Source organism: Triticum dicoccoides, chromosome 4A (genome assembly GCF_002162155.2).
Source record: "Triticum dicoccoides isolate Atlit2015 ecotype Zavitan chromosome 4A, WEW_v2.0, whole genome shotgun sequence".
In the NCBI taxonomy this organism is placed as follows: Eukaryota; Viridiplantae; Streptophyta; class Magnoliopsida; order Poales; family Poaceae; genus Triticum; species Triticum dicoccoides.
In genome coordinates, this window is record NC_041386.1 from 470,730,457 (window position 1) to 470,746,809 (window position 16,353).

A 16,353-nucleotide genomic window follows, 5' to 3' on the forward strand; every position below is an offset into this window, starting at 1 on the left:
CCTGTTCCAGCTTCATCACCAGTTGCAGTATTCTTTCTTTGACAGGGCCAGAGCATCGCACCACCCTGCTGGCCAGCATGGTAGCAGTCTTTCTCCACAGAACCTGCATACCGAGCCAGGGAACATGATTGAAACAAGTGTCGTTACGATATCTCCACAGAGTCCATAAAACAGCAGAATGAAGTATACAATCTGCTGGGTTGTTATTGTTTTTGAACCACCAATCTAGCATGTCATCCAGGGAAAGCCCAGCATGCTTATTGGATATGTCAAAGACCACTCTCCAGAGCTCTATCGAAACGACACAACCAAAAAATAAATGATCTACAGATTCAGATTCACCACAGAAAAGACAGGTGGGATCATCTACATGCTGTTTTTTCTGTAGGTTATCTCTAGTCAATAATTTGTTTTCAACCAAAAGCCAGAGAAAAATCTGAATCCTCAGGGGACATTAAAATTCCAGACAACGGGAAGGTTGCCCGGCTGCACACCCCTGAAATTGATGAAATTATAGAAGGATTTCACAGTGTAGATGCCCTTGGGATCATAATTCCAGCAAATAGTATCCTCCCTGTCATCCAACACCGCATTTTTAATCATACTAAAAAGTTCATCCCAATCAGCCAGCATATCTTGAGTAAAAGCATCTCCTAAAGGTAATTTTGAGATTAGTACCATCCCACACTTCACTAATGGAAATGTTATGGTCATTGGCAATAGTATATAAGCCCCAATACTGGGTAGCAAGAGTGGAAGAACCAATCCACCGGTCTTCCCAGAACCTGGCACTTTTACCATTACCAATGTTCTAGGAATATCCAATCTTGGCAGCTTTAGCAGCCCATAGTATCCCCTTCCAAAAAGGGGAAGCACTATTATCAGGGCATGCAAAAATATTGGGACTATGAGTTCTATATTTGGCATCAATAATTTGCTTCCAAATCTTACCCTCATCCAGGAAATATCTCTTGATCCAGGAAGCTAACAGGCAAACATTCATGTCAGCTATATTAGGTATGCCAAGACCACCATGCTATTTTTTGAGGGTCACACTCCCCCAAGCAGCAAGGTGATATTTATGATGCCCTTCATAGTCATCCCAGAAACAATGGGCTAGTTAAGAATTAATCAACTTTATAGCCCATTTGAGGAATTTAATAATCCCCATAAGGTAACCAGGAATACTAGCTAAACAAGATTTAACAAGAGTGAGCCTCTTGCCAGAAGAGAGCAATCTACCTCTCCATCCAGCCCCCTTTTTGATGATTTTATCGACAGTAGGCTGCAACTCACTCTTCTTGAGTTATCTATGATGGAGAGGAGCTCCTAAGTATTTAATGGGGAACTCCCCTAATTTGCAACCAAGAATTTGAGCAAAAATATTAGCATCATCACCATTAATATTAATGGGAACCAGGTCACACTTGTGAAAATTAATCCTCATCCCAGATAACTGCTCAAAACAGGAGAGTAGCCATTTGAGATTTCTAGCATGATCAGCATACTGCATACTAATGATGCCAGCTGGATTAGCACTAGGAAACAGACCTTCCAGTATATTATTTCTGGAGGCTTTAACAAGAATTCTAGTAAAGACATCTGCTACTAGGTTGAAGAGCAAAGGGGAATATGGGTCCCCTTGTCTGACCCCTTTACCAGCAATAAAGAAATCACTGTTGTTGTTGTTGTTTATTCTAACTCCAACAAACCCTTTAAGTAATAGAGATTCTACTTTCTTCATCCATTTACTACTGAAACCCCTCTTATGCATCATGTCCAACAGAAATTCTTTGTTGATCATGTCATAAGCTTTCTCATAGTCCAATTTAAACACAAAACCAGACTGTTTGCTGAAGTGCTCAGAGTGTATAACCTCATGGGCAGTGATTATACTCTCAGCAATATATCTGCCTTTTATGAAGGCTGTCTGGTTAAGGAAATTAAATCATTGCAGATGGGGTCAAACTTATTAGTGGCACATTTAGCAAAAATTTTAAAACTGCAATTGATCATTGCAAGAGGTCTAAATTTCTCCATTCTAATGGCGTCAGCCTCTTTAGGGACTAAAGTTAATAAGGAGAAGTTCAATCTAAATAAATCCAGATCACCCTTCTCCCAATCATCAAATAAAGCAAACAGGTCACCTTTAATAAGGTCCCAAAATTGCTGGTAGAATAAAAAAGGAAAGCCATCTGGCCCAGGAGCTCCTTCAGCATAAGAGCCAAAGACAGCCTCCTTGATTTCCTGCTCAGTGAAGGGGGCATCTAAGATACTATTATGAGCATCAGTGACCCTATCACCATCTTCCCAAAAGTCATCTTTCAGGTTGATATTTATTTTATCTTGGAAGCCAAAGAGATTTTTGTAATAGCACCTTCATCTCCTAATAATTCCTTCAGGATCAGAGACAGTACCTTCATCTCCTTTCAGCACCATGATCTGTTTTTTCCTCCTCTTCTGGTTAGCTATAGCTTTGAAGTAGCCAGCATTCAGGTCTCCTTCCAATATGTCTCTCTCTGTATCTCTGCCTGGCCTTGATTTCTTCCTTTTTCCATATATCCTCCAGGTCACCTGCAATTTTTTTGATTCTTCTGTTAGTGTTAGGAGATGGAGGGTTAGATTCAGAAATAATATCCAGGCAGTTATACTCAGTCACCAGAGCTTGCTTATGTCTGTTTTGCTCTGCCTCATAGTTGGCCATCCACCCTTTGATGGCTTTTCTGGAATTCCTAATCTTAAACTGCCAAATGTCTATAGCCTTTTTGAAAGGCATTTGGCAGTCCAAGCTTTATGAACAACCTCTCTAAACCCTTCAACCTCAAGGCACCGTTTTTCAAATTTGATTTTTTTTTCCTTGGGGATGGAAAAAGCACAGGTATTAACCACCAAAGGAGTGTGATCACTCCCTAGCCTAGGGAGAGCTTTAAGGTGGACACCTGGGAAAAGAGAGGCCCAATCAGTGGACATGAAGACTCTATCTATAGTAGCCATCACTAAGTTGTCCTGATTGTTGCCCCAAGTGTACTTCCTCCCATTAATTTTAAGCTCTAACAAGCCAAATTTATTAATCCAGTCATTAAAGAGATCATCCCAGTGTTGATTAATAGCACCAGTGCTCTTATCACTAGCCTCTCTAATAAGATTGAAATTACCACCAACTAAGGTGGGGCCAGTCCAACTGTCAGCAGGTTGTGAAGTTCATTAATGAAATCCAATTTAAATTGATCGTAGGCAGAGCCGTAAACAGAAACTAATCTCCATATGGAGTGGTCTTGTTTATTCTTGAGCAAGCAAGAAATACTATAAGTGTTATTTGCATTAACCCCAACCAAGATCCCTCCCACAGTGTTATTTGCAGGGAGCCATTTCCAATGGAAATGAGAGCTGGGATTAAAGACTTCAAGTTGCAAAACAGTAAAGTCTTCTTTCTTGGTCTCAGAAATACAAATAAAATCAGGACTATTGGCTCTAATGAGCTCTCTCAATTTGCCATTTTTAATAGGGCCATTCAGACCCCTAATATTCCAAAAAATGCCTATCATTTAATAGCAAAATCAATTTTCCTTCTACTTCTACAGGATTTAGAATTTCTAACCTCAATCCATGGTGAGTCTGGATCAGGATCCACATTCATATGTGTCACCTCTCCAGACTCTGTATTAGCCCTAGGATTGGGACCCGAATTATTAAATTCCTCACCAGTAATATCTATACTAGGAGGCAAAAAGACCACAGGATTTTCAGAATTAAATTTATCAAGTCTATCTAGCACAACTTGCTTGATAATGGATATATTATCTCTGATACTATAACTACTAGGCCCCAGGTTAATACCTGAGCAATCTGCAGTTTTAATAAGGAGAGAATCATCCAGGCAAGCAAAAGAGTTTGGAGTACCTTTTCTTACAATAGGCACTTCCAGATTTTTAATCTGTTTCAGTTCCTGAGCTTTTTGAAGAGCAGGTTTTCCATCTCTCTTGTTCTTGGTGTTAACTCTGGAGGCCACCAGAGGCCCCCATTTCTGTTTAGTGCCAAGGCTCTTCTGAGAAATAGGTTTGCTCAAATCAGCAGCAGCATCAAATAGTTCCAGGAGAGGGCCACCTATGTTTTCATTGGGCTTCTTCACTATCTCAAGAAAGCTTTTGGTCATAGGGGCACCCAGAATCTTGGAGAAAACAGAATTTTCCATATTGGATCTAGGAGCAGGAGTGGAGCACTTCTGGATAGACTTGGCACCAGTTGAACCAGCAGCTGGAGGCTTGTCCTTGATGTTGGTGTTACTATTTCCAGTGTCCATATCCTCTCCCAGCACATCATCTTCACTTGTATCAAACTCATCTTCGGTATGCTTTTTCTGAGAGGGGTTGTTGTCATCAGGGCCTGGAGGAATATCAGAATCATGTTCACTTGCTAACTCAGTCTCCACAGAAAACTTTAGCAAATAAAGTTCATGGTGGATCTCCACCACCCTGTCTCTGGGGATTTTAGTTGAGTCTCTCACAGCCACTTGGATCCTCACCTTCTCATAGAAGCTTCTGAAGATGGTGTGCCAGTCAACATTAACCAGGACACCAAGCATAGTTGCCACTTGTGTGATAATGTACCAAGATATCCACTTGGGAGGCAGCCCTTCAATCACAATCCAGGTTTCTTCTAGGGAGTCATAGGCTGGCATTTCTCCATTCCAATCACTAAATGAGATAGTCACCCCTTCTTTTTTCAGATTGATGGAAGGGTACTCTACCAAATCCTTGATCTTCTTGTTTGGGGGGAACCTGGCAATGAATTTCTTCTCATCATATCTCCTGATCTGCCAGGGCCAATTGGTTTTCCACAATCACAATCCAGGTTTCTTCTAGGGAGTCATAGGCTGGCATTTCTCCATTCCAATCACTAAATGAGATAGTCACCCCTTCTTTTTTCAGATTGATGGAAGGGTAGTCTACCAAATCCTTGATCTTCTTGTTTGGGGGGAACCTGGCAATGAATTTCTTCTCATCATATCTCCTGATCTGCCAGGGCCAATTGGTTTTCCACATATTAGAGAATTATTGCCCCAGCTCTTTCTCAGAGATCTCTCCCTTTTCAACTAAAACTAAACCAACATTCCCAAAGTTCAGCCATTCACAGTCTTCCTTGCCACCAGTTTCAATGTGGAAAAATCCAAGGCCATTACTGGCACTTCCCCAATACATGGCAGCAGGATAGGGCTTGTACCAGGTAGGGCAAGTATCCATGTGGTGACCAGGAGTCTTGCAGATGAAACAAACTTTTGGTGTGGGGCACATACCCACAAAATGTCCAGGTAGCCCACAGTTATAGCAAATTGCAGCAATGAACTTGGGATCAACATTGGAGGAGGAGTCATCACTTGGAGAAGTAGTCTGGGCCGCAGCATGTTTGTTTCTTTGATTTCTTTTTTTCTTGTTCTTGCTGAAGTCTGGCTGACTGCTCTGGACACTCCCTCCAGTAGATGATCCACTCCCTCCATATTGTGCTTGTTGCATCTGAGGATTAAAAGACCGAGGGAAAACTTGAGCAGGAGGCAAATACTGGAAAGGGAATTGGGTCTGGTTCGGCCATTGCTGCATCTGCGGATTCAACCCCCCTGGACAGCCAGCATACATCTGTCCACCAGTCTGCAACATAGCTGGGGCAGCACCAAGAGGGAACAACGGCGTCTTGTCAAAAATCGACATGTGTGGGTGAGGGGCTTGAGCAGGCTGTGGAACCAGTGGCGGTGGCACAGGTGCCTCCTGCCATGTCGGAGTGGGAGCAGGAGGACGGCCATTGCGTCCCCTTCCAGAGCCATACCTCCCCCATGGCTGCTAGCATCTCTCCCTCCACCAGCCATTTTGACGATGGAAACAAAGGGGATCTTACCCGATTTCCTTGCACAGCAGTCGCGGGAGAAGCTGAATAATTTTGGGGTAGTCAGACGATCAGATTTTCCAACTGGGTAGCAATCAGCTTCAGCGAAGTCTCTGGAGGCAAATCTGTCTTTCCTTATCCACACCAAATTGGATCTATTGAAATTGATAGGGTTGGGACGAACCCTAGGTTCGCCACGGTCAGTCCCCCCAAGCTGTGGATCCAGATCGCGAACAGGAGGCGCCTTTTGTAGAGGCGCAACCACTTTCCCCATGGGTGGCCCGATGGCGGGGCAAGCGGGACCTGCTGTCAGCCTCGCACGCATAGGGGAGTCGCTGACCAGTAGGGCCCTCCTGGCAGTCCCACTTCTGCAACCCACAACTATTCTCGCCGGAGAACCGGAAGGCATCGGTGGTGGCGAGGCCGATCTCCTCCATCTTTGATCTCCGCCACCTCTTAGAACGGAAATGGGACTGTGGATAGCATCAGCAGCAGGAATCCGCACCTCCTCCTCCTGAGTCCTCGTCTCCACTTCGGGAGACGTGCTCAATCTCGACTGGAGTTGGTCGCCGGCGGCGAGGACGAGAGCTGCAGTGGTGCACCCGACGGCATCACCCCCAGTATGCACTCCCACCGCAGCGCCCTCCGGGGATCCTCTGATTTCGCCTCCGCCCTCGCCCACAGCACGAACGCGGCCGGCGGGGAGTGGGGGAAGGCGGGCATCCTTGCCCTTTCCTCCTCCGTGGCCTCGTCGTAGATCTTCCTTGCCAGAATCCTCTGCTCCAAATCCGCGCTCCTCTGACAGGTCTCTGCATATTTCACCGCCGCGGATCTCGTGATCTGGTCTGTCGCCGCCGCCACCACCTGATCCGCCGCCTTCCACTCCCGCACGCGTCGGATCCACGCTGCTGTGGCGTCGCGGATCCTGGTCGCCCGCTCCACCCAACTCCGAGCCCCGGTCGCCATGAGCACCCCTTGTGGAACTTGTGAGATCAGTCTCACCATCTCCGGGAAGGTTTCGTAGACGTGGAGGGGCAACCGAGGGGGGGTAGGAGGTGCGGCCGCGGTCGACGCCCGCGGACCTTGCCGGCGAGGAGGCATGCCGCGAGGTTGGGGCGGCGAGATCTGTGGTGTTGGCAATGGCGAGCGAGAGGCGTGGTTTCGCGAGAGCTGTGCTCATGAGCGAGAGGCGTTCCAACCTCCTCTGGCCGTTGTTGCTGGGGCCTGCATGCAGGAGTTATTTTGTACTGATGTTTATGGTAGTGCATTAGTGTCTGAGTAAATCCCTTTGGCTTTGGATATGCAGCATTGAATATTTGTCTGTCTCCCTGGGACCAATATTTCCTGCTATAACTATGCTCAACAACATGTTCTTTGGTGTAGAGGCTGATATGGTTTGCATTTATTCTGGTCCACTGCTTTGGTGTGTTTTTACTCATGCTTGGTCTATGGTGTTGCTTTGTGCAGAAACGGAATGAGAAGAAGGAAGCCAGCGAGAAGAAGTACTATGACAGTAAAAGCTTTGTCAATGGAGAGTAGTGGCTTCTGAATAGATCTTCTCAGAAGACTGTTCCTGGATCTTTGAGGCTCTAACACAGGTCACAAATGAAACCATCAAGTGATCTACAATTTTACCGCTCCATTGTCATTTTTGCTATATAGCTTAGTAGCTTCAGATGCAGTCTTGATGCATGACAGGCAGTGGTGCTGAATTGGGTGCGGAACCTGGATGAATTTCCAGTGGCCACTTTCAGTGCCACGACCTACCCTATCCTCTCCTGTATACCAGCTTCCAGAGCTGCTGTTACCGGCCGAGTTCTTTTTGAGATCTATAGATCTCTGAGAATTGTGGTACAAGATGAATGCTAGGCCAATTAATTGTTTGTTTCCCTGTTGTTCTTATGTGGTGGGCATCCAATGCCAGTCGTTTTCTCATATATTTGGTGGAGCTGAATCCTGATCTTATACCGAACATGGACTAACTGATATGGTATGCCAGTGATGGTCGGTGAAAGCAGCTGGGTCTGATGGTACACCTGGACAGTTGGTTTCGTCGGGATCTGCCGACGCGTCGAAATCTATTGTAATCTTGGCAAAACGCTTGCTAGGCAATAACATAACACTAGAAAGGTGCCAGATGGCTGCACCCTGCTGGTTCTGTCCGCGGGTCCGGTATGCTGTTAAGCATGGAAAAGGATGTGGTACCTGTGAGATTTCCAGATGGTGCATTTTTAGCAGCAGCTGGGGCTGCCTGTGTTTGCTCTCTTGTGAGCAACTTCCCACTGTTTGCTGTCCATCGTTTGCGCCTTGCTACTTGCCAGCACTGGCTTGGCCTTGATTTGGACTCCTAATTTTTGGGTGGTTTATCTGTCATGATAGGGGGGGCCTGCAGATGTGGTAAAACAGCTTTCGTGTCAGACACGCGTGATTGACTCATGGAGTTGAGTGTTGCTGTGTTTGGGAAATCATCTTGCTTTCTTTCTGGCAGAGATAGGATAGGAGGGCCCCTGAATTGATCGACGACCTCAGATGTGGTCTGCATTGATCCTTCATGGTTAAAAGGAGAGGTTACACTGAACCGTGCCTTGGTGCTTGGAAACACAGTACTCCCTCCGATCCAAATTAATTGTCGCAGCTCTAGTACTAGAGGGAGTAGATTTCATGACGGGAAATTCCTGAAAAGGGTGAGAAAGTCTGCATTAGACTCTTTGATTTCACAGAACTCAAATAGAAATTTATCGCGATGAAAAATGCATGTCGTTCTGTTGAAAATATAAAGTTTAATAAAAGAGAGAGGCTGATCGCAACTGATAGAGCGATGCAACAACGATTTCTCCACAGGATTTTGCCTTTCGGCGCCTTTTCTCTGCGGCCAAGCAAAAGAATTAATGGTTTGGGACACATGGTTTGTGAATAATGGAGTGGGGGCTGCGTAAAGAAGAGAAACCAGCAGCATCTAAAAGGGCAGTGGAAAAGAGAGAGTCGCTCTCAGCATGGATGGTGTGGGGCAAGCTGAAGATCCACCTGCTGGAGATCCCAGCGACGCCCCTCCGACACACGCCCCTCCTTGTCAGACGCCCACTTGTTATTACTACCCATGCATGTCAGCTCATTCATATCGCGTTGCACGCCCCCAGTGATGAACCATGGAATCATCAATTTTTTTTCCATCCTAATCTAATCTCTGTGTTTGAACTTTGAACCACGTAGCCAGCTAGCCAGGCAATCCGACCTGTACATTTTCTGGCTGGGCATGCTTGCAGATAAGGAGTCACTGTGCATGTTGTGCATGCTAGATTCATTAGGGCGCCTTTAATTAACTACCACTGGCACCATCATAGTGCACTCGTGCTGCATGCGTTGGTGCGTTGGATGAATCCGTTTCGCGCGCCAAGTTTTCGTGGCATGCATGATGGCTACTACGTGTGTCCTACCGGCGACGGCGAGCTCGCGTTGTAACCTCGGCCTCGCTTTTCCGACATGATTCCTTCTTTTCATCTTTTTCCTTCATGTGACATTTGGCGTTTCAGGCTTGATTTTGTGAATAATAGGAGATGGCTTGGCCTATGAGCTATGATCATCATCATTACGTTAGACTAGACTGGACTGCGCAGCAGATACTAGTTACTGGTTCATCTCCGATCATGGCTAGGCTTAGCTGCTAGCATGTGTACCATTAGTTTACTGTCCAGTTCAGGACTGTAGCGAGCAAGAAAAATAACGGCCTGGTCAGCTTTAGCTTGTCCTTTAGTTGAGCATGCACATGGAAACTTGGTCATGATCATAACTAACGCCGGTAATTAATTGTTTAAGACATCGTGAGTCACTCCGTCCGGCGATTACTGCAGTTGATTAGCACATCCCAACTACTGCCATTGATGATGAAACTCGCAGGCATGCATGTGCAGGCACGCAGTTTCACTCGCCGGCGCACGTAATTTAGTACTCCCTCTGTAAATTAATATAAGAGCGTTTAGATTACTAAAATAGTGATCTAAACGCTCTTATATTAGTTTACGGAGGAGTACTTAGTTGCCATGCCAGCAGCTTGCTTAATCTACTGCCACGATTCCAACCGCTTCATCCATCCGCCGGAGGGACTCGTCTTTTCACCGTGGCAGCAGGTCGTAGTAGAAGGCATTTGGCGCCAAAGTTGGGTGGGCTGGGCTGGAGGGAGAGCGTGCAGGCAGCAGCACTGCTGCATGCCTCGTACGTGTAAAAGCGCATCTGTGGACGCGGTGCGCAGTGGTATTATCTTTCGCTAATTCCAAGGCAGAAAGAAAGAAAGAAGGAAGGAAGATCTTGGCGGACCCTTTGCTTTTCCCGTCACATGCATGCTGCTTGCTTTGCTCGCCCTCGCCCCCGCCCGGGGGCCAAAAGAAAAGATCTCTCTCCCACGCTCACGCACGCACGCACACGCGCCTGCGGGGGAGTTGCCACTTGGCTGGCTGGCTCCATAATCAGTCAGTCCCCGGCCGCTGCCCTGCACTGGTAGGCTCGGGGCCGGGGGGCAGCTACACTGCACCCGTGTGGTGTGGTGTGGTGTGTGCGTGGCCAAATTGCCCATGGCCACCACCATCTTATCGATCTCTGTCTGTGGTCCCGCGGGAGAGATCACCAAACATTTAGCGCGCCTTTGATTGGAATGCGTTTTTCAGGACTCCTTTTCTTCTAGTTTAAGTGTTTTGCTCGGTTCGCATGATTGAGTCATAAATGAATTTCTCTCTCTAGGATCCCTTAGGGATGTACAATGGTGGCATATGGATACATATGCCCCATGACAAAAAGTAATTTGAGGTATCTACATTTATTTTTTCTTCCCAATGCAAGCTACTACTAGTGGGTTTCATTAAGAAATAGAAAATAAAAACTTTAGTACACATGCATCTCTACTTTTCATTCCAACATTTTCAATTTTTGTCACCGGATCACATTTTTTCTCTTCAAGCACCCGCCTCCTGGAGAGAATCCCGCTTCCCTATCCGAACCTACTTTACGTCATATCCGATCCTACATGGCATGCGAGACATCACCTTGAAGCTATGCATTGTACATGCTCTTATTACTTCTGTAAAGGGTGTTGTAGCATCAGCTTCGTGGGGATTCAGCGCGCGAGGGTGCCCTCTGTGTCGTCCGTTTCACACGCCTCCCGCCGTTGGCTCCCTGGCACGCTTCCGGCAGTCCAATCTCCGCGGCCTTGAGTTATGCCTTGGGTTGATGCTTTTGAAGTTATCCCTAATGCATAATTTGGTGTCTATGATGGTCATTACTTTGTTCCTAGAATAATATTAAAATTCTTTCTAAACCTTTGGCAGTGAGAATTGGATTTCACAGGAAAGATTATCCTTTCTTTACCTCCTTGAAAATGAAAAAAATGTGGATTGCAAGTATGTGCTCTCATGCTAGATTATACAAGTCCGTAGAAAAACAAGGATATGCTTTTGGGCTTGGGCTTTGAGTGTAAGCTTAATCGTTCAGTGAGCTTAGCTACTCAACTCTCTTACTCAAGGACGAGCAAGGTTTGAACTTGGAGATGTTGATGAGTGCATTTTACATCATATTTAATAGCACATTTGTTGCATAAAAACTCCTCATATCATGTCCCACCCAGCCACTTTCATGCCCATTATGCATTATTACTAGCTTCCCCTCATCTTAATGTGAGCATTGCACAATCTTTAGTTTTATACCTCTTTCCTGGTTGTGTGTGTCTGTAGGAGGTGGAACTACTTTAATCTTTGGAAATATTTTGAAGGCAAAAAGGCATATATGAAGACTACATGAAGCGAGGATCAATTCCATATAAAGTGTTGGAAATATGCCCTATAGGCAATCATGTGATGTGTCATTTCCCTATGTATTCCTGGGTCATTTGTATTTGTTTGAGGGAGAAGAGATCGAACACACTTGATTCATATCGATCAGCCATGCTTATACAGGGGAGGCGAGCCATGATGGTGGTCGTGGGCAAGGCCATGATGAGGAGAGTGGGGACATGCATGTCAACACGCACGCACACTACGTCAGTACAATACATAGTTATAATATACAAGTATTCTACCCCCGACAGTCTTGGCGTTGTGGGCGGAGACGCAAAGGCTGGAGCGAAAATCACCGAAGACAGAGTTGGGCAGCCCCTTTGTCATGACATCGACGAGCTGTTGCATGGCCGAAATATGCATGACGCAGAAATCACTGAGAGCCACGCGCTCGTGGATGAAGTGAATGTCCAGTTCAATGTGCTTAGTGCGGCGATGATGGACGAGGTTGCTTGACAAGTAAACCGCAGAGACGTTGTCACACTAGACAACCGTAGCAGCGCGCATCGTGCACCGGAGTTCGTCGAAGAGTTGCCGGAGCCAGGCACAATCCGCAACAACGTTGGCAACGCCGCGGTACTCCGCCTCAGCGCTGGATCGTGAGATAGTGGCCTGCCATTTTGATGACCAGGAGATGAGAGCATCATCGAGGAAGACACAAAAGCCGAAGGTGGAGTGCCTGGTGTCAGGGTAGCCTGCCCAGTCAGCATCAGTGTAGGCACGGAGATCTAGTGTTGCCGATGCACGAAGGTGGAGGCCGAGCGAGACCATGCCACGCACATAGCGCAACATGCATTTGAGCAGCATGAGGTGACATGCACGGGGATCATGCATGTGCAGGCATACCTGTTGGATGACGTAGGCAAGCTCTGGTTTGGTGATCATTAGATTCTATAGTGCACCAGCAAGGGTGCGTTACTGAGTGGGATCAGAGACACATGGGCCATCAGCAGCCGACAACTTTGCCTTGATGTCCACGGGCATCAGAGAAGGCTTGCAGTTGTCCATCATCATGCACTCCAAGATGTCCTCTGCATACTGCGATTGGGAGAGGAAGATGCCAGCGCCTGTCCTCGTGACCCGTATGCCGAGGAAGTAATGCAGGCATCGAGGTCCTTCATGGAAAACTCGTCGGTGAGGCGGGAGACCACGTGGCGGAGGAGCGCACCAGAAGAGGCGGTGAGGACAATGTCGTCGACGTAGAGCAGTAAGCAGGCCGCGTCTGCACCGTGAGCAAAGTTGAACTGGGAGCTGTCCGAGTGCGTCACCGTGAACCCGACTATGGCGAGGAAACTGGCGAAGCAAAGGAACCATGCCCGTGGTGCCTGTTTGAGTCTGTACAAGGACTTGGACAGACAGAGACGTGATCGGGATTGCTAGCGTCGACGAAGCTGGCAGGCTCTAAGAAAAAAACATCCTCCTAGGGCGTCCCCTGTAGGAACACATTCTTGAAATCAAGCTGGTGCACTGGCCAACCACGCGACGCAGCGAGAATGAGAACAACGGGGGAGAAGGTCTCGCCCTAATCCATGCCGACGCGTTGGTGGAAGCCACAAACCACCCAACGCGCCTTCTAGCACTCCAGGGAGCCATCGACACATGTTTTTTGGCGGAACACCCACTTCCTGGTGATCACATTGGAGGGGGGGGGGTGGCGAGGTACCAGTTCCCAGGTGCGATTATCGACCAAAGCAGAGTACTCTTCCTGCATGGTGGTCACCCAGTTGGAGTCAAGGAGAGCACCGCGAACAGAGCGTGAAGAGGCGAGATGTCCGCCGAGGCGGTGGCGACGCAGACGTAGTCATCGTTGTACTACCAGTTGCGTCGAACCATGCCGGCACGCACCCGTGTGATGATCAGGGAGCACGACACGGATGAGGGCACCGCGGTGGCGCCAGAGGCTGGAGGACCGTTCGATGCGGCTGGGACGACCGCATTTGAAAGCTGGGCGGGGAAGCAAACGAGCCACTGGATGGTGATCCAGCGGGCCTGTTCAAAACCCCATAGCTCGCGCTAGTTGATGAACCAGGCGAGCCGCTCGATGAAGATCCGGTGGTGGAGCTTGAACCACCATCATTCGCGCGCACAGGTGAAGCAAGCGACGGGCCCGCCGGTGAGGACGAGGCAGCCGATGGGCGCACTTAGGGTACCTATACAGGGACGGGAATATAACGGGATGTGTGTGCATGATTGGTGGTGGGTGCAGGAGAAGTGGCAAATGGGGGATGTTTTCATCAAAACGAACATGCCGGGTAGTAAGAACCCGACGGGTGGCTGGGTCGTAGTACTGGTAGCCATGGTGATCAAGAGGATAACCGAGGAAGATACCAGTCAGGAGTGGTGCTCGAGTTCGTGCCAGGAGGTGGAGGCAGTGTTAGGATAACACAAGCACCCAAAGACTCAAAGAATGGAGTAGTCAGGAGTGGTGCCTAGTAGAAGTTTGTGCGGTGATCGCGGAGATGTGTTGTGTGCAGGATTTGTAGTTAAGGAGAAGTGTGGCTGTAGCAAGAGCTTCAGCCCAGAACCAGGCGGGCATGGAGGCATGAAACAACATCGAGCGCCGGCTGTCATTCATAGTACGCAATACACGCTCAGCTTTGCCATTTTGTTGGCTGGTGTAAGGGCACGAGAGATGGAAGACAATGTTATGCTTGGTGAGCAGAGAGCGCAAGGCGAAGTTTTCAAACTAGCGCCCATTGTCAGTTTGCATGGCAAGGATAGGGCGCTCGAATTGGGTCTGAACATATGCATAAAAATGAAAAATAAATGAAAGAACTTCATACTTGTTGCGAAGAGGAAATGTCCAGACATAATGAGTACAACTATCAAGTACAATGAAGTAATACTGAAACTCAGAGGCACTGCTGACATGCGACGTCCAAACAACTGTTGGAAATATGCCCTAGAGGCAATAATATTTGTATCATTATATTTCCATGTTCATAATTAAAGAAGTTTATATTCTATGATGTATCTGCTATGATCCTAAAATACATGATTTAGTGGAAAACTCGTATGCACATGTGGAATGATAAACGGTTAACTAAAAGATTCCTAGTCTTGCCTCCAGGACTAGCTCAAGTGTTGTTGGTGATCACATTTTCCGGATCTGAGGATATTGTTTAAAGTGTTAAATGATAGTCCTAAAACAACATTGAGATTATGAGGTTAGAAGAACGATGATATTGAATTGACCCAAATTTGTCTGTTATGAATAGAATAATATCGTCTATAATCAATTGTAATAACACAGAGTGTTAACATGTGATTTTTGTCCTTAGACCATGAGAGCATCTTAGTCACTTCTTACCGTACGCCGAGCTTTGGGGTTGCACAAATGTCACCTGTAACACGGTGATCATAAAGACAACTTACACGTTCATCGGAAAGTTTGACAAGGGACTAGATAGCTCGAGAGCGGGATTTGCTCGTCCGACGATGGAGAGATATTCTTAGGGCCTTGTCAGTGTGATGGCATCCATCATCGTCTAGGTAGACACAGGTGACTATGTCACAGGGATGCCGGAACACAACAACGAGAAAAACGAACAAAACTGGTAACGAGGATTTCAGTATAATGAGCATGTGTTGACTCAGGAGGATAGCGATGCATCACGGGTTTTGTAAAGTATTGCGAAGCAAAGGGAACATCACATGATAACCAAAGTTTCACTCGAATATCATTCATGTGCTCATAGGGATCAATATGGACGTCCACGGTTCCGCTATCGGTCGTTGAGCGAAGGGGTTTCATTCATGTCTATGAGTTACCGAACCTATGGGGTCACAAGCTTAAGGCAATCACGATATGCTGAGTGTTAGTAGAATGTGAGTGATGATAATATATTTGTGGAATTGTTTCATTAATATTCGAAATAGTTCCAAGAGGACCCGGAAGCATTTCGGGGTCACTAGAAGGGTTTCGGAGAGTATCAGGTAATATCGGGTATTACCGATAAATATATATAGGTTGAAAATGTTTCTGGGGATGTTAAAGTATATATAAAATGGTCTGGAAATGTTTAAAACTATTGTATATTTAATTTAATATCAACAGGCCTTAAAAGGCCAAGAGGTGGAAGGTAACTTGGGCCACAAAGGCCCAAGTGGGGGAGGCACTCCTTCCCTAAGGAAGGAGGCCGAATCGGGGTGGAGGCGGAGTCAAAATCCTCCCCCTAGGCCGGCGCACCAAGGGGGAATCATCTCCCCTTGGTGGCAGCCCTCCCTCGCCCCTCCAATCTATATATACTTGAGGATTTGTGCTCTTTTGACAAACAAGTTTTGGAGCCTCCTCTAGTTCTTCTAATTCTTGTTCTAGTTCTTTTTTTGACCAATCAAACGTTAGGAAAGGCTCCTACTGCATTTTTGTATTAGAATCCTTTTTGGGACAGTGTCACATATTTACACGGGTATAGGCAGGGAGGGAAAACACCCTTCCCTCAAAAGGGCTAGAAGATGGGTAGTTTGCGGGTTTACAAGGAAGTTTACACCAGAGTTTACAAATGCAGTAATAAATTGCTTTTTCCGATCTTTGGCTCTAAATATTAGATTACCAAAGTCAGTATTGACTAATTGGAGCTAGAATAATCCTCTAATCCACATAATTATAAGCCCGTGTGGTTCTAATCTCCTCCATCTAATTCTTCGGCGATGATTAGCT

The 16,353-nt window shown here is 46.8% G+C and overlaps 2 protein-coding genes across 4 annotated transcripts in view; one reads left to right on the forward strand and one right to left on the reverse strand.

The window, feature by feature from the left end:
- Positions 1-7,776, forward strand: part of LOC119286245 (ethanolamine-phosphate cytidylyltransferase-like) — a 17,040-nt gene extending 9,264 nt beyond the window's left edge. The window contains exons 9-10 of one of the 2 annotated variants that reach the window (XR_005140335.1): positions 7,342-7,472; positions 7,573-7,776. Coding sequence is in view for 1 of the 2 variants with exons in the window: in XM_037565621.1 (XP_037421518.1) it covers positions 7,342-7,413 (72 nt within the window). In the remaining variant the exon portion in view is untranslated. Of the gene's footprint in view, positions 1-7,341 lie in introns of both variants that reach the window. The other variant, XM_037565621.1, reaches the window with a different exon arrangement.
- On the reverse strand, positions 10-4,858 carry LOC119286246. 2 transcript variants are annotated; one of them, XM_037565623.1, is made up of 3 exons: positions 3,901-4,858; positions 2,418-2,574; positions 10-103 (listed from the first exon to the last, which is right to left on the reverse strand). In XM_037565623.1, exons 1-2 carry the CDS (start codon positions 4,676-4,678, stop codon positions 2,465-2,467), a joined length of 888 nt encoding a protein of 295 aa, XP_037421520.1. In that variant the 5' UTR covers positions 4,679-4,858; the 3' UTR covers positions 10-103; positions 2,418-2,464. The 2 variants fall into 2 exon arrangements, with proteins under 2 accessions (XP_037421520.1, XP_037421519.1); XM_037565622.1 differs by lacking the exon at positions 10-103 and having other exon boundaries at positions 2,061-2,574.
- Positions 7,777-16,353: the final 8,577 nt, after the last annotated feature.